This window comes from Gadus chalcogrammus, chromosome 22, assembly GCF_026213295.1.
Source record: "Gadus chalcogrammus isolate NIFS_2021 chromosome 22, NIFS_Gcha_1.0, whole genome shotgun sequence".
In the NCBI taxonomy this organism is placed as follows: Eukaryota; Metazoa; Chordata; class Actinopteri; order Gadiformes; family Gadidae; genus Gadus; species Gadus chalcogrammus.
This window is the reverse complement of record NC_079433.1, coordinates 12,810,855-12,827,473: the sequence shown is the minus strand read 5'-3', so window position 1 is coordinate 12,827,473 and position 16,619 is coordinate 12,810,855. Positions and strand designations below refer to the sequence as shown.

Genomic DNA, 16,619 nt, shown 5'->3' with positions numbered 1-16,619 from the left:
CTTATCTCTCCCCATTGGCGGCAGTCTGAGGAGATCGATAACATAGGGAACTTTGAAGGCTACAACACCGTGTCTTACTTTTCTCAGGTTTTAATTTACTTCACGTGGATATATTAACTTGACGAAGTGAACTTGACGCTTGAAATCATCGGAGACATTCCTTTCCCGGATTGGTGTAATAAAAGTGTTATTAAACGCTTTACTTGAATCTACTTATAAGGCCTAAATAAAAGGTAAGCTTTGTTTATTTGTTTATTATTATTATTATTGCACCTCTAGAATTGTTCACAATCCCGGTTCCAGCAGTAGGCCTAGCCTATGCCGTACTAATACAGAACTTCTGAGGACTCAAGCTGTTTCTTTTTCCATTCTGGTTTTCATAGTCCTCGCCCACTATACCGAGATAATCGAAATCATGTGTTTGTATGGGCTTTAGTTCTGACCGATCACTTCGCGTGCGACCGAGGTCCGCGCACCTTCAGGCGGAAAACCACGGCCCGGCTCCACCAAACGCGCAGCCTCGAGCGTGGCGCTTGCCTCCCATTCACTTTGTATTGGAGTCGTGCTGGTCGCGCGCTCGCGCGGGATTCCGGGAAGCCTGGCGTGCGGGTGGATCGCGGAGCGTTGTAAGGGGCGGGACAAACATGATGAACATCATAACTTTGTGCACATGAGCGCATCTTGCAGCACGGGTTCGGCTATGCGACTAGACAATCGACATTCAGTAAGCACTGGCGGACCATACGGACGAGTGGTGGATTTAATTTCCTGGTTTTAATAAATTCCATTGAAAAAGTGGTAAACTCCCACAAGCAGCCAAGAGGTTGCGGGGCATTGCAGCAACGCGTTGTCAAAAAAGCTGTTATGGGAAATGTTCAAACGAGTATTTGAGACAGGCGATGGTTAATATGCAGATCTTCCCCTTTGCATTACGAAATTAGGGTCACCCATGGGTGAACGATATTTTTTTTCCTATGCAAAATACCCCTGTACTCGAGTAAAGCCTTGTTCGCACTACCTCCGTCCATCGACGGATCTCATATACTTTGCATGGGGCGCTCGCGAAATGCATTTTGGGTCCTTCCGTCCATTCGGCTCCGTGGCCTGCGTCAAACAGTTGAGAAATGTTTAACCTTTCCGTCAGCGCCGGATCCGTCGGCCAATTTAGATCGCAGTTATGCAAATACGCTCCACGCGTGTCCTGGATCCATTTTGCAATAACAAGCAGGAAGAACCAGGAAAAATAGTTTTAAAGAAATGTGGAATAATAGGATTGTTTTCAGTCAACTGTTGTTTGTGTCCTCTTTTGTATAAATATCCACATATCGGCTTTGTAGAGGGAGGCGATTTGATTGGCTGCAGTATGCGTCTACAAAGACTAGTCCCCTATACGTCAGACAATATCCCATCCGACGGACGGATGGGATATTGCGCTCATGTGCACAAAGTTATGATGTTCATGTTTTGTCAAGCCCCAACTAGGCCCACTCATAACCAAAACAACGTTTCCAGTAATCGTTGGGTTTCCCCCTCTAAATTGCTTGCAGGGGGACTTCGCTAAGTTTATGCAACCAGGCTTGGCAAGGAGTTACAATGCCATATTACATTAAGGAAATATCAATTTAATAAACATTTCATTATAAAAGCGTTGCCAAGAACTATGTTGGAAATCGCAGGTAAGGCAATCGGGAGCAGAGACGTGCAACAATTTTAACAATACAGTTATTATTATTATAACAACAGGAACTCTAACAAATAGGCTCAATAATACAAATATGAGACACAAGCAGCGACCAGTGAGCCACGGCTATAAACAGGGGAAGTTATAAATGGGACTGACTACTCACCTTTACTTCGTGCTCGACTAGATAAAAGCTGAAAACACACCGCAAAAGATAAAAAGGGGAAGGAGGCAGTGTGAAATTATGTGCACGTACACAATACGGCAAACGGAAAAAAATATAGTTGGGATGTGCAGCCACAGTTCTGCAATCTTCACTTGCCGAGTTACTACAGTACTGAACTACTGCATAAAGTAAAGGGAAGGGACAGAGTAACTCCGAACTTTAGTGGTATCAGGTCGTCCCGCTCTCATCGGATCCCCTCAGCTCTTATCATCGAGCTGAGAAACCTTGAGGGAGTGGGAGTACGGTACTGTTGACTGTAACTCCCTGTGAAGCTCCACTATCAACCACCAGAGGACATTCCTGCAAATGAAGGCCCAAGCGCAGGATGAAAATGACCCTCCACACCCTCTGAATCTAAACTAGCTCCCCAATACAATAGAAGCTGTCGTTTTTCAATGTCCCTTATGAAATAACACTCCAAGACATCTCGCCTGTCTCTGTCGGTCTGCAGTCCTGCCATGAGCGTGTTCTCCAAGGCCACCAGCAGCTTCGTGCGGCAGATGCAGGGCGACCGGGACGGGAGTCTGATCCATGTCTCCCGCCCCCACGACTCACACAAGCTGGTTCCCTTGGCGGTGGTCGTGAAGCGCAACCGCTACTGGCCCTGGCAGAGGCCCAAATACCAGCCCTCTGACTTCATCCTCAGGGACTTGTTGCAGGGCGATGCAGCTTTTGATCCTGGTAAACTGTACACGCACACACATACACAGTTACACACACACATACACAGTTACACACAAACATACACATACACAGTTAGACACATACACAGTTACACACAAACATACACAGTTACACACACACATACACAGTTACTCACAAACACACACATGCACAGTTACACACACACATACACAGTTACACACAAACATACACAGTTACACACACATGCACATTTACACATACACACAGACACACACACACACACACACACACACACACACACACACACACACACACACACACACACACACACACACACACACACACACACGCACACACACACACACCTACACACACAAATACACATAACCACTCAATATCCCATCTTCTCTCTTCTCAGATGTGACTGAGTCACCCTTCATCAGCTACAATGAAACTTCTAGAGATGACAAGAGTGGCAATTGGAAAGCCAAGGCAGACATGGTCCAGGTAGACGTGGAGGGAGAAGGATCCTCCAAGCGGAAGTTATCGTTTGGAAATCTTCAGAACCAGAAGGTGACCGTGAAGAGGCTTCTAGAAGACTGCCGTGACAGGTAAGTCACGTAGATGAGGTGTTTAGTGAATGAACTAAGCCTAGGGAAAAGGAGCGCAAGCTTAACAAAAAAGAAGCAATGCAACATTTTTGCTGTACCAGCCTCCCATTTCTATCCGACTAAATAGTCACTTCTGCTTCCTAATTTTGTGCTCCAGACTCTCAAATCTATTGACAAGGCTCTTAGTTAGTTTGTTATGGAACAAACCTTCCCACCTTGTTTGAACAGCATGCTAGTCCACGCTTATTAAGAAAACAATGACGGACCAATGATAGAACCCAAACCCCAACACTTATTCCATACATTAAAAAACAGAAAAGATAAATTCTCCCAAGATTTACTGGATCAAATTCATATCTTATCAGCATACAAATATCGTAATTGGGAGGTCTCACACAAGAGGGGTGGGACCAAATGTAAACAACAGTTGCATTGAAATTCCAATGAATCCCCTCTCCTACAGGAAGCTGGACATGAGGCATTATCTGGTACAGCAGGTTCAGAAGAGGAACGAGGTGCTTGCTGTCCTGAAAGAGAGGGTCCTCACTACCACGCCCTGTGGCATCACAGAGACCCAGAAGAAACAGGGCTCCTGCATGGGGGTGCTGAACTTAATGGGCATGCTGGGAACCGAGGTGTGTGTGTGTGTGTGTGTGTGTGTGTGTGTGTGTGTGTGTGTGTGTGTGTGTGTGTGTGTGTGTGTGTGTGTGTGTGTGTGTGTGTGTGTGTGTGTGTGTGTCAGTGTGTGTGTTTGTGTGTGTGTGTGTGTGTGTGTGTGTGTGTGTGTGTGTGTGTGTGTGTGTGTGTGTGTGTGTGTGTGTGTGTGCGTGTGTGTGTGTGTGTCTGTGTGTGTGTGTGTGTGTGTATGCGTGTAGGTAGGTGAATTGGGAGATTTTTGTGTTAAATGTGTGTGTGTGTGTGTGTGTGTGTGTGTGTGTGTGTGTGTATGTATGTGTGTTTGTGCGTCTGAAGATGTAGGTCAACAGGGGGGGTTGTGTGTGTGTGTGTGTCTGGGTGTGTAAAGCATTGTTTTAGTAGTTCAATGAGTTGTAGCTCATGCAGTTTGTGTGTGTTTGTTTGTGTGTGTTTGTGTGTTTCTAGATCAGTGTGCAGGAGAGTTTTTCTGTGAACGTTGACAGGGACATTTCCCTGGAGATTCCAGCTCAAACAGTCATCGCCTACAGCCTCCTGGAGCTAGAGATTCAAAAAGGTGGAAACTTTAGTAAGTATATACATTATATGTGTGTGTGTGTGTGTGTGTGTGTGTGGGGGGGTGTGTGTGTGGGTGTGTTTGTGTGTGTGTGTTTGTGTGTCTGTGTTAGTTGGTTCAAATGTTCGCGTTTACATGTCTGAACTCTTACCACTGATGTGTTTTATTAATTTCATTATGAATGAATTACAGGTCATATATTTATTATTATATTAAATATTATATTTATACATGAATGTATTGGTGTGTGTGTGTGTGTGTGTGTGTGTGTGTGTGTGTGTGTGTGTGTGTGTGTGTGTGTGTGTGTGTGTGTGTGTGTGTGTGTGTGTGTGTGTGTGTTTTCAGAGCTATGTCTGCAACCCGAAACGTTTGGAGGATTTGAATCGGATTCAGGGACCTCCTCTCCGTCATTTGACACCGTTGACCAGCAGCGTGTGGGGAATGGCATCGACTTAAGCAGGATCCAACCTCCGAAAAGAGCCCCTCTAAGTGCATTGAACTCTGGTGTGTATCACTTTGATGTATTTATTTCACATTGGAAGGTAATTGAGGCAAAAGTTGATCACGACCGAACAACAAGTAAGGGCAAGAAAAATAGCAATGGCTATACAGTGTATTATGCAGATCTATGCATAGATTATAGTATTAACGAAGTTAAGTTTAAATTTAATAAAATATAGGAAACATATCATTCTCTCAGTGTGTAGACAAACTCTTTGGACGGCTGTTTTGAACTTGAAACACTAGACCCTGTCGGTCTCTGAGTCTGTATCGTTGTTCCCTACAGAGTTACAGAAGCAGGAGGAGTCTCTGTGTCTGCTGGCAGAGCTCCCAGTGCGGAGGTGCCTGTTCGAGATGCTGTTCAAGAGCCTGGAGGATAGGGACACGCTGTCACTGCAGGAGCAAGCGGTCAGATATCTGTTACTCTGCGGTTGTTTAACCAGAGTTCTAAAGGCTCTACCGTTCTGTGATGAAATGATATAGGGCTGTCTTCTGGCTTTACTAAAAAAAAATCTCTTACCAACCTTCATTTCTCAAAATACCTTACGTGTACCGATTCTGCAGAAGGGCATTTAGCGTGAACGCGACCGAATGCGCCGAATGCGTCTTGTGGAATCAATGCACATTGTGTCGGTTCTGAGATTGTGGACAACGTTTGAATTGCCATACAAGTATTATGCAAATATCTTCTCACAAAAACCCAAACTGTAGTACTATTGTTTACCTACATGGCATTCAGGCTCACGTGAAATGCAGGAAGGTAATAACGGTGTGATCACAGATGGGTATTGCCTTTCAAGCTCAGAGCAAATGTTATCTGGTTTTCCAACATTTTCTCATTTTGGCTTTCGGTACCTATTCTCGTAACCAACGACAATTCAACATCTCCGGTTCTCACAGTTGGCGGATTGGTGTTGTAGAGCAGGTGTGCTGGAGTTACAACCACAAAGAATGAATGCCCCTTCCTGTGCCTTGCTGGATCTCCTCTGCCTGGTTCCAGCCATCCAATCAGAGAATGGCTCAGCTGCAGAATGTAGCCCACCTCCCCAGCTGACTGCTGTACACCTATTGGTCAGCGCCATGGAAGGTCAGGAGTGTGAAAGTTCGAAAGCACTTTCACCAGTAACCTCCCACGTTACGATAATTTATAATCATAAGGTTACTATAGTAACTCACAAACACAATAATTTGTGCCTTCTTCTGAATTTGTCCAGTATTTGAACATTATTCCCCCATTTATCCATGGTATTGACTGGGTGTGGTGTGATATTGTCTTATTCCTAGCGTTGCCCGATGAAACGCTCTTCCAGCTGACCCTGTGCTCTCCTGAGATTCTGCAGGCCATTGATGAACTTGTGAGTTAAACTTCCATATGTGTACGCGTATGTGTGTGCTTCTATCTGTGTCTGTTTGTTTTTGCTTGTGTGTGTGAGAGTGTGTGTGTGTGTATGTGTGTTTGCATCCATGTGTGTGTGTGTGTGTGTGTGTGTGTGTGTGTGTGTGTGTGTGTGTGTGTGTGTGTGTGTGTGTGTGTGTGTGTGTGTGTGTGTGTGTGTGTTTTTGTGTGTATAGGAGGGAGTGTGTTTGTGTCTGTCAAATTGTCTTTCCTGCATGCATGGAGTTTAAGAAGACCTTTCACATAAATTATCATGATGCTCTTGTCCTTACCATAGATTTGTCAATTAAGAGGGAGCTGTCAACCTCTGCCTGACAACTCTGTTCCGGCCATCCTATTGGAGGAGGACGGAAAGACCTGGAAGTTGTTGGAACAGTTGCTCCGCTCGTCCAACGTGACTCTGGAGAGGGTGAAAGACGGGCTGAGGGCAGAGACAGGAAGTGAGGAGGGTGACCTGCCATTGGTCCTGTGCCTCACTATAAGAGGCCTATCATCTCTTTGTAATGGGGATGACTAACATGTGTATTAAATGGGATACATTTAATACACATGTTAGTTAGATACATTTAAGACTTTTAATTCATTGCAGTTTCTTTATTGCAAGATGTACGAAACATTTTGTATTATTTGTTATATTCAGCTATTACATGTCATACAGCATGTGACATATATAAAGCTATTTAACCTCTAAAATACATGTCATATAATTGTTACATGTTAAAATACATAACAGATTATTAAGCTATGCACTGTTTTTATGCATTTAATGGTAGAAATGTTCAATGTTCAGCATTGTGCAAAATTAAACATTTGTTAAAATAACCAATTTAGCCCTGACTGTGTCCCGCAGTCACACATTTAGAATTTTCCCTGAAATGATAAAAAAAAATCTAAACGTTCCTCTGGTTTGGTTCCTGTCGTTAACAATGGTGGAGGAAGTCACACCAGATGATGATCACAACCATGCATTATTAGGTGACTGCTGCATGCAGCGCTCAACTATTGTTAGGTGAGTGCTGCATGCAGTAAGACTTCTTCAGGTAGATCCTTACCTTAATACGCTCGCAATGAGAACGCTGTCGTCAAGTGTCGCTGCTGGCCACTTGGCTGCACTACTGAGCAAACGCGTTGTGTAGGCCTATTATGATTATTACATTTCATGTCCTGGCTATTGATTACACCGATAGTAATCGTTTAAGGCGAGTTCAGTTCCAATCAGTTCAGTTCTGTTCAGTTTAACTTTATTGTCATAAAAAACACAACAAGGACACATGACAAAGAGATAGACACGGGCTAATATATGTTAAAAAACTGTCATACTTATCTAGTCATCAGATACATTTACAGGTATGTGCAAAGAATTGTTCAAATTGAGCAAACAAATTGCGCTAGGGATAAAATAGTTCTTTGTCCTATTGGACTTAGAAAGAGGGACTCTTAGTCGCCGGCCTGAGGGAAGGGCCTCAAATGAACAATGAAGGGGGGGATTTTTACACTCCAATATATAGCCATTGCTTTCTGAGTAACTTGCTTCTCATAAATGTTCAGCAAGGATACTTGTGGACAGTCCATCAACTTCCCATCCACCTTCACAATATGGCTGAGGTTGTTTTTGTCGCTAAGGCTGATGCCCCCATACCAGGCATAAAAGAAAAAATTAGAACAGATTCTATAAAATTTCTAAAATAAAGACAAACCTTATCGACATTAAAGGACTTAAGCTTCCGAAGGAAGTACAATCGTTGTTGCCCCTTCTTACAAATAGTATCAGTATTAACGTCAAATTTGAGTTTATTGTCTATCATTGTTCCCAGATATTTATACTGGCCAACCATCTCTATGCAGTTTCCATTTATATATGTAGATGGTGAAGAACAAGATTGGTTTCTTCTAAAATCAATGGCCATGTTTTTTTCTTTGAGATGTTAAGCTGAAGAAAAGACTTGTCACACCAACCGACAAACTCATTAACCACTGGCCCATGCTGAGATTCATGTTTATGCAGTAAACTAACAATAACTGTGTCATCAGCAAATTTCAGGATGTGTCTATTTATATGCTGACTTCTAAAGTCATTAGTGTAGAGGGTATACAGTAGAGGGGAAAGTACACAACCCTGGGGAGAGCCAGTGGAAGAGACACGCCTTTCCGAGAGACAACCATTTACCTTTACTTGTTGTGTTCTGTTAGTTAAGAAATCCATAATCCAGCTCACAAGATTACTCTCAAGATTAAATTCTGATAGTAGTTTGCTGACTAAAACATGGGGCTGGATAGTATTAAAAGCAGAAGAAAAATCTAAAAACAAAAGCCTGGCGTGTGTGCCCTGACCATCTAGATGACTGTACAGGAGATTTAGTAGTGTAATCTGGGCATCCTCCACCCCTCTTCAAGACCTGTAGGCAAATTGCCTTGGGTCCAGGGCCTCACCCACCCTTAACAACAATACACTTCACACTCTTTTCAAATGACTTCATGACCAGTGAGGTTAGTGCCACTGGTCTGAAGTGATTTAAACTCTTTGTAGTGTTGGTCTTTGCCACTGGAACAATAATGGACTCCTTCCATGCCTTTGGGACCCTTCTCTGTTCCAAGGACATCTCAAAAATATCAGTGAACACCCCACTGAGCTGTTCTGAACACCACTTTAACAATCTCCCAGTAATACCATCTGGACCCGGACTTTTATTGACTTTATTTCTCTTAAATACTGACCTGACATCTTCTTGTGTAATTGAGAATGGTGTGGACTTTACCAGAGCTTGCTCCTCAGTTAATTTCTCATGTTCATCTGAAAAGTCATGAATATCAAAAAGTGTTCAATGCTTCAGATAAATCGCTATCACTCTTATACATTGGGATATGGACTGTCTTGTTTTGTGTTTAATGCAAACCTGTCATTCTTTTAACACCATCCCATGCTGCCTTCAAGTTGTTACTTCCCAGTCTCTCCTCTATCTTATTTTTATATTGTAATTTATCCCTCTTGATTTCTGCCCTGACCTCCTTAGTTGCCTCTCTATTTTCATCCTCATCACCATTGTGAAAAGCACTATGTTTTTTCATAAGCACTTGTTTCAGGGAACTAGTGACCCATGGCTTATTATTTGCATACACTTTTACATGTTTTTTAGGCATAACTGAATCCTCGAAAAAAGAAATATAACAGCATACAGTGTCAGTCAGCTCATCAATATCTGAAGCAGAGTCCTTGAAGACATTCCAATCTGTGCAATCAAAACAACCTTGTAATTTAGAAACAGACTCATCATTCCAGTCCTTAATCTCTCTAGTTTTTACTTTCCCCCTCTTAAGCCCAGGGGTCTCATTTATAATCGTTGCGTACGCTCAAAACGGGGCAGAAAGTGGCGTACGTGACTTTCCACGCCAAGGTTGTGATCTGTAAAAAACTAACTTGACGGGAAATGTGTGCAGCCCTAAGCAAACTCTGACCCATGCGTACGCATGGTTTGGAGGGAAAGGAGAATTGGCGACACAGACGGTGTGGTGGTGAACTGAAGTCAGACTGAAGAAATGTAGAGTGAGAAGAACGATTATGTTTTATCATCCCCCTTCATAAGTTTAATTTCAACCCGTATCATGCGTTAAAGTAATCAGAATAATTTAAGTCAACTGCGTTATTTCTCAGTTATAACTCCAGAAACATCTCCTTAGAATCGAAATCAAAATTCAAAATCAAAATTCTCCATTATTTAATCCCGTCACTATACTGTCCACTGACGGCGCGACTGCATGGAATAAAGCATCTGTCCATATGTGCATATGTGTCAATAACATAATATTTTTACGTGACACTGTAAACACATAATCATGTGTCAATTAAATCCCAAGTGTGGAAAACCTAACAACAAACTCCTCATCACAATCGTTATATTATTGTCCGTTCCTCTTGATGCTTTTCAGGACATATCAGGCATTGAAAAGGGATACGTTCAAGAACATTTTACGCGGGTAATTTTACAAACTGATTAACCAAGGTGTTCTCGATCAGTCTTATTACCGTAACCCTATAAGCGGTGAGCGCCCCGTGCGTAATGCTGCACCATGGCACTGCAGGCACTGCTTGAGGACCATGCAAATGGCAGGATTCGGAGGGAGAGGGTCTTCAGGGACCATAACGATTTATTGGTACATAAAAATATGTACCTTTATGTCAGACCACTTCTTTTTTAATTCTGGGACTGTGCGCTCCGTGCCACTGACAGAGTACACTGCTGCAGCAACATGTTGCCACTCACTCTGCTTTTTGTTGTTAGTGATCCCAATCGCATTCATGAGGTAGTTTGCATTGACCATTTATGGTTAAAACGGGGCGTGTACAGGGCGGAACGTGAAGCTGATACAGCTGCGCACACTTGCATTCTGTGATTTATAAAGCAAAGATTGCTTAGAGGTGTGCGTACGCAGGGTTTTATAAATCAAGTGTGTTTGTAAAAACTTCAATTAAACACGGATACGACATTCCCCAGAAAAAGTAACACATCGTCAAATTGATATATCCCCACCAGCCACCACTACACACACGCAAGCACGCAAGCACGCAAGCACACGCACACGCACGCGCACACACACACACACACACACACACACACACACACACACACACACACACACACACACACACACACACACACACACACACACACACACACACACACACACACACTTCGCTGCACGTGTGTGGGCACACCCTTAAGCTTACAATACTTAATTTTCTCATGTATGAAAAAAGTTGGTAGCATCAGCTCACGCTTACTAGAACGCAACATGGACATATTAAAGAATGCAAGCAGCGAGAGCTCGGGAAAGAGGGCGTGGACGTAGAAGACCAAACCAAACCACGTGATTGTTTTGTGAGCATTCAGTGGCTGAGGTTTCAATGACGTGTAAAAGTGGCGACTCTTGTTTGGATTCATGTGGTAGTGCGCCAAGTCGTGTAGCTAGTTCCATCAAAACAATGGTAATTAATCAAGAATACTTTGCGAAGTAGTGGATTTACACTCAAAGTATTAACTAAAAACAAAGCCTTGAACTCAAACATGCCAGTGTGCAGTTTTTTTATTCAAGGACGTTGTCGGTACGGTGACAAATGTTGGAATGAGCACCCCCAAGGAGGTGGAGGAGGAGGAGGTGGTGGTGGTGGTGGTCGAGGAGGAGGTGGTGGATTTAACAACCGTTCAACTCCGCAACAACCCAGGGGTGGTGGCGGTAAGCATTCATACGTTTCTTTTACGATCATCTTCGACTTCAATATTATTTCCAGTGTAATGTAAAACAAAAAGTGCGTCGGACTTGAAAGATAGTCCAACTGAATCGCTGATGTTTAGTAGCTTTTCATTTCAATTCATTTTCCCACTGCATTACAACCATATCATTTTGGTTGTTCTTTTACCAATTGCCTTTCGTATTCCCTTTTTCCAACAGGCTTTGGTAACAGAGTTTGGGTGAATCCATCGCAGAATCAGTCGGCAGGAAACTATATCCAGCCTTCATCTTTCTCCTCTCAGGGTGGCAATGACTGGGGCAGGGGAGGAGGTGGTGGGACTGACTGGGGTGGAGGAGGAGGAGGAGGTGGTGGAGGGGGTGGGGCTGACTGGGGCAAAGGAGGTGGAGGAGCCGGTGGGGCTGACTGGGGCAAAGGAGGTGGAGGAGCCGGTGGGGCTGACTGGGGCCGAAGAGGAGGTGGAGGAGGGGGTGGGGCTGACTGGGGCAGAGGTGGAGGAGGCGGGGGCAGAAGGGAAAACAACAAGAGCTCCGAATTCAGTTTTTCCTCACAGAATCGCTATTCTGCCCTCAACACGCAGCAGACTTTTGATAAAGGAGGGGGAGGAAGCGATGAACAGGAAAAACATCTGTGAGTTTGACATATTCTGTTATACTCTGCAGGAAAATGATTTATTTGTGTAATAACACTTATTACAGTCAGTTCTGTCAATTCATACACAAAGTCAGCAAACGTGCTTGTTAATATTTGAACTGATAAGTGTATTTGTGTCTCAGGGAGACCGTCAAGAATGATGTGGAGATCTGGGAGACATCAGGACAATGGATGTTTTCATGTTATGCCCCGACCATCGCAACCATTTCAGGTCTGTATCATAGATTGGCCCTCAGAGATCATTGCACTGCAACCTGAAGGAGAGCTTTGGGATTTTTCAACCTGGATCATATTTCCAATCATGTTGGGTCTGGGGAACTGGAGCAATTAAAATGATGCAAATGATGGGGAAAAATGGGTAGAAGTTGAAAATTCCATAAGCAAACACATGCATGTAGAAGAAGTGCAGCAAATTCAGAAAACACAGCAGAATGCAGAAACGATTACACAGAACAATAACAGAAGGGATTCCAGAGGAGACTTTAAAGTGACAAGTGAAACATTTTTCAACACTGCAATAATATCAAAGTCTTGCGATCTGATTATTATTATTTTTTTAAATTGACCAAAACCTCTTGCATTTTAGCAAATATCCAACAGCACTGTCGATAGCCGACTTCAATAACATTGTTTTTAAACAAACAATCAACATCCCTTTTTAGTTTACTCTGGAAACACTTCGTTATCCTTTGGGGTAATGCGGTGCGTTTCTGTTATGCCTTGTGAATTTACAGCACGTTCTCTAAATGCTGGGCATGTGTTGTCAAATGTATGTTTTCTTAATTTGCCTGTGTTTTGTCAAATTGCTTTTTTTTTTTCTTAATTGTATAATATCTCATTTTGCCTTTAGAGTAGGGGTTGTTGATATGGCTAAAATACACCTATCAAGATTATTTTTCATGTGTTTTTTACGTAGATTTTGGATAGATGAGCAACGTTTACTTCAGTCCATTGGGTAGGCTGGTAAGCTGGTAGACTGATCTCTCCAGCACAGATCTAGGTGGACACGCCAACTAGTGATGTCCTAGGCTATGGGGCAGATTTTCGAAACGGCTTGTAAGGCTAATCACACTCACACCTGGTGGTATAAATGTCTCCTTTAAAGCTTTAGCTGAGAAGAAAGACCAACGAAAAAAATACATCTTTCTTCACACCTGGCGTTATAGCATAACACCTGGCGTTATAGCATAACGCCAGGTGTTTGGGAAGGTCAACCCTCCCTTGCAGACAAACATCCAAATCAAGTGCTGCTCAGAAGATACTTCAGATATCCATACACACTATGGCGTTATACCCTAAGAGTCTGATAAGCATTACCCTCTCTCGGATGCGAAAGTCAAATTGAACTGCTGTTCAGACAGCGCTTCACATCCACACACACACATCGTGGTGTATACTAAAGCGCTTATTGAAGGTAATAAACCTCATGGAAGAAAGTGTGATTCTATCATTTGGCTGAGAAAATAACCGTGTATGAGCCGTGGAACTGCTACTGATAGAATGTGCCCTGTGGTACGGTGCCCCCGATCTATCTGTAAGGGCAGATCGTGGCAGATTGCTAAGACATTTATCGGTCGCGGTCTTAAATCGTCATATTAGAAGATAGATATTGGATACAAACAGATATTCACGCTCTATATTATCGTTAAGTTAAAATAGACTGTATTTGATACAGGCTAACCTAATTTAACAAAGACTCTATATAATACAGATTTAACATAGACTGTAAATAATAAAGATTAAACAGATTTAACATAGATTGTAAATAATACAGGTAAAGTTGATTTAACATAGACATATACTACTGATTAAACTGACTTTCTATCCTGCCATGGAAGAGCCCTGAACACATTATCTGGCATTTGTGACCAATTCTCCCTCATTCCTGTCTTCAACAGGTTTTGCAGATCTCTCTCAGGAAGAGCTCAGGCTAGAGTACTGCAACAGCAGAGACTCGGGTGATTTACAGAATTATGTGAGCTTCCGTTGCTTGTTTTTCGGTTCTTGCTCTATTGTTTTTCTACAAGTTTGTGTGTATCTTGTACTACCTCAACTGAAACGGCAGTGCTTCGTTCCTCGCAGAGTGGGTAGTAGGTAATTGGTCACGGCCATGGCCTCGTGAGTGTGCAGTAATTGGTCACCCGCTTGGCTACGGAGCCAGGATGGAAAATGGACTCAACCAATTACATTTTCTTCAGGAATAGAACGAAAGGGATAGACTGATATTACCTGAGATTGCAATGGGTATCATGGAACATAATTTTCTGAGGCCTAATGCAGACCTTGATCAAATAATTTTGTCCATCACGTCAACAAAATAACAGTGGAATAAAATGGGATGTATTATCTGATCAAATAATCTACGTTTGGCTTATTTTTTACTTAATGTATGTCTTCTGGTAGAATTAAGATTGGCTAAAGCTAAATTGTGACAGCAGTTATCTAACAACGTCTCATGACATTTTTCTTTCTTCCCAGACTAATGGCATCAATCAAGCAGTCAACCAATGGCGGAGCAGGGTCCAGGAGCTAAGAGCCATGAATGCAACCACTCGCGTGGCTTTGGTGAGACTCACAGAACTTGTCAAGCCTGAGACATGCTTCTGTGTCTCCCAAGGATATGGGCAGTCCATCACGAATAACAGTCTTGTAGTTTCTGGAAGCTGGGTCTTTCATTGGTTTGGTATCGACGCCTCCAAAGTCTTGAATGTGTTTTCCACTGCTTTTTTCACTTTTGGCCTTCAGACTACATTTATGAAGTCAATCAAACCATTGCTGATGGATAGTATGGTGTGCTCCTCCTACAGCTGGCTGAGCTGAACAACCCCACGCCCCAGGCCCCCCCGGCCGGCTGTGGCTCGGCCACGTCTGCCTTCGGGTCGTCCACGCCCAGCGTGGGCACTGGTGAGACCTCTTTTGGAGTTGTCCTTCATTATCACATTCTAGCGTGATGCTAAAAAACAAAACGAGTAATGAATTGATAAAAAATGATATCATGATGAACAAAATGCGCAGCAATTGTGGGTTGAAACAATTCTCCTTTCCCGTCAATCTGGTGGCCGTGTCCTCCTCTGCCGCGAAGGCTTGGGGTCCGCCGCACCGGCCCAGGCCAACACCTTCAGCTTCGCCGCCCCGGCCGCCGGCGGCTTCGGCTCCTCGGCTCCAGCGGCCCCCGCAGGTTTCGGCGCGGCCGCTGCGACCCCCGCGCAACCCAGCTTCGGGTTCGGCTCGGAACCGGCGGCGGCGGCGGCGGCGCCGGCAGCGTCCGGCTTCTCTTTCGCCGCTCCAGACCCCAACAAGGCTCCGGCCCCCGCAGGGTTTGGCTCCGCCTCCGCCTCCACTTTCAGCTTCTCTTCCGCCACGACGGCGGCGGCGGCCCCCGGGTTCGGTACGGCGGCCCCCGGGTTCGGTACGGCGGCCCCCGGGTTCGGTACGGCGGCCCCCGGGTTCGGTACGGCGGCCCCCGGGTTCGGGGCGGCGGCCCCCGGGTTCGGTGCGGCGGCCCCCGGGTTCGGGGCGGCGGCCCCCGGGTTCGGTACGGCGGCCCCGGCTGCGGGCAGCGGGAGCGTGTTCGGACAGGGGGGCGGGGGGTTCGGGGCGGCCCGACCCACGGGTCAACCAGCGGCAGCAGCAGCAGCAGGGGGGACCAGGAGCTCCGCCGGGGGGCCCGGGGACAGCCTCTTCACCCCCCAGAGTGAGTTGACCCCAGAGGAACTGGGTCAGTTTGGAGCCAAGAGGTTCACACTAGGACAGATACCCCTGAAGCCCCCGCCGATGGACATGTTGGTGGGCTTTTAGCAGGAATATAATCTTATCCTTTTGGACTTTTGGGAAATATAACATCATTTTGTTATTACTAATCAAATTTGCTATGCAAAGACATCTACCCCGTAGATTTGCGACTAATTGAAATGAGGTTTGATGATGGCATGATGTTTTTTTATAATAAATGTACGCACAGCAATATTGAAAACATGCTTTATCTTACCTACTTTACAGTTAAGCTTTGCTTTCTCTTAAATACACTGACAGCAGGAACTATATGTCAGAAATGTGTCACTGCTTATATTTAATTTGCTGAGCATTGTGAAACCGTATCCTTATAAAACTTTGTGTTTCACAACCTTACTTTGTGTGCAATGGACGAATGGTTGGGATTTGGCACTCCTCCAAAGCTCTCACTGTTTCATTCTAGTCCAGTCCAATAATATTGATCCAGGAGAGGTTAAACAACTTCCAATTACACCGGGTTCCAGTATTCTATTAGCATATTCAATACAAACGTATTACATGATATACGAATACGGCCCTCATTTAAGAGCCAAACACTGTTATGCTATTCTGCTTCAAGGGAAGCCTCTGCTGACTTGACAATATAGGATTTAGCTGACAGGGTTTTCGGGACAACAGTGATCTTACATAATTAGCATTAGATAGAATGTAGCCACGA

General features: G+C 44.2%; 2 protein-coding genes across 3 annotated transcripts; both read left to right on the top strand.

Annotated features, from left to right (window-relative positions):
• Positions 1 to 3: 3 nt before the first annotated feature.
• On the top strand, positions 4 to 9,115 carry LOC130375473 (gasdermin-E-like). Of its 2 annotated transcripts, none has more exons than XM_056582412.1 (10): positions 4 to 233; positions 2,359 to 2,588; positions 2,971 to 3,163; positions 3,627 to 3,798; positions 4,265 to 4,373; positions 4,719 to 4,877; positions 5,161 to 5,282; positions 5,775 to 5,961; positions 6,159 to 6,229; positions 6,548 to 9,115. In XM_056582412.1, exons 2-10 carry the CDS (start codon positions 2,366 to 2,368, stop codon positions 6,785 to 6,787), a joined length of 1,476 nt encoding a protein of 491 aa, XP_056438387.1. In that variant the 5' UTR covers positions 4 to 233; positions 2,359 to 2,365; the 3' UTR covers positions 6,788 to 9,115. The 2 variants fall into 2 exon arrangements, with proteins under 2 accessions (XP_056438387.1, XP_056438386.1); XM_056582411.1 differs by having other exon boundaries at positions 4,265 to 4,385.
• A 1,943-nt stretch (positions 9,116 to 11,058) lies between these two features.
• On the top strand, positions 11,059 to 15,967 carry nup42 (nucleoporin 42). The gene is made up of 7 exons (XM_056583487.1): positions 11,059 to 11,111; positions 11,969 to 12,145; positions 12,292 to 12,380; positions 14,068 to 14,144; positions 14,648 to 14,734; positions 14,977 to 15,073; positions 15,252 to 15,967. Exons 1-7 carry the CDS (start codon positions 11,059 to 11,061, stop codon positions 15,965 to 15,967), a joined length of 1,296 nt encoding a protein of 431 aa, XP_056439462.1.
• Positions 15,968 to 16,619: the final 652 nt, after the last annotated feature.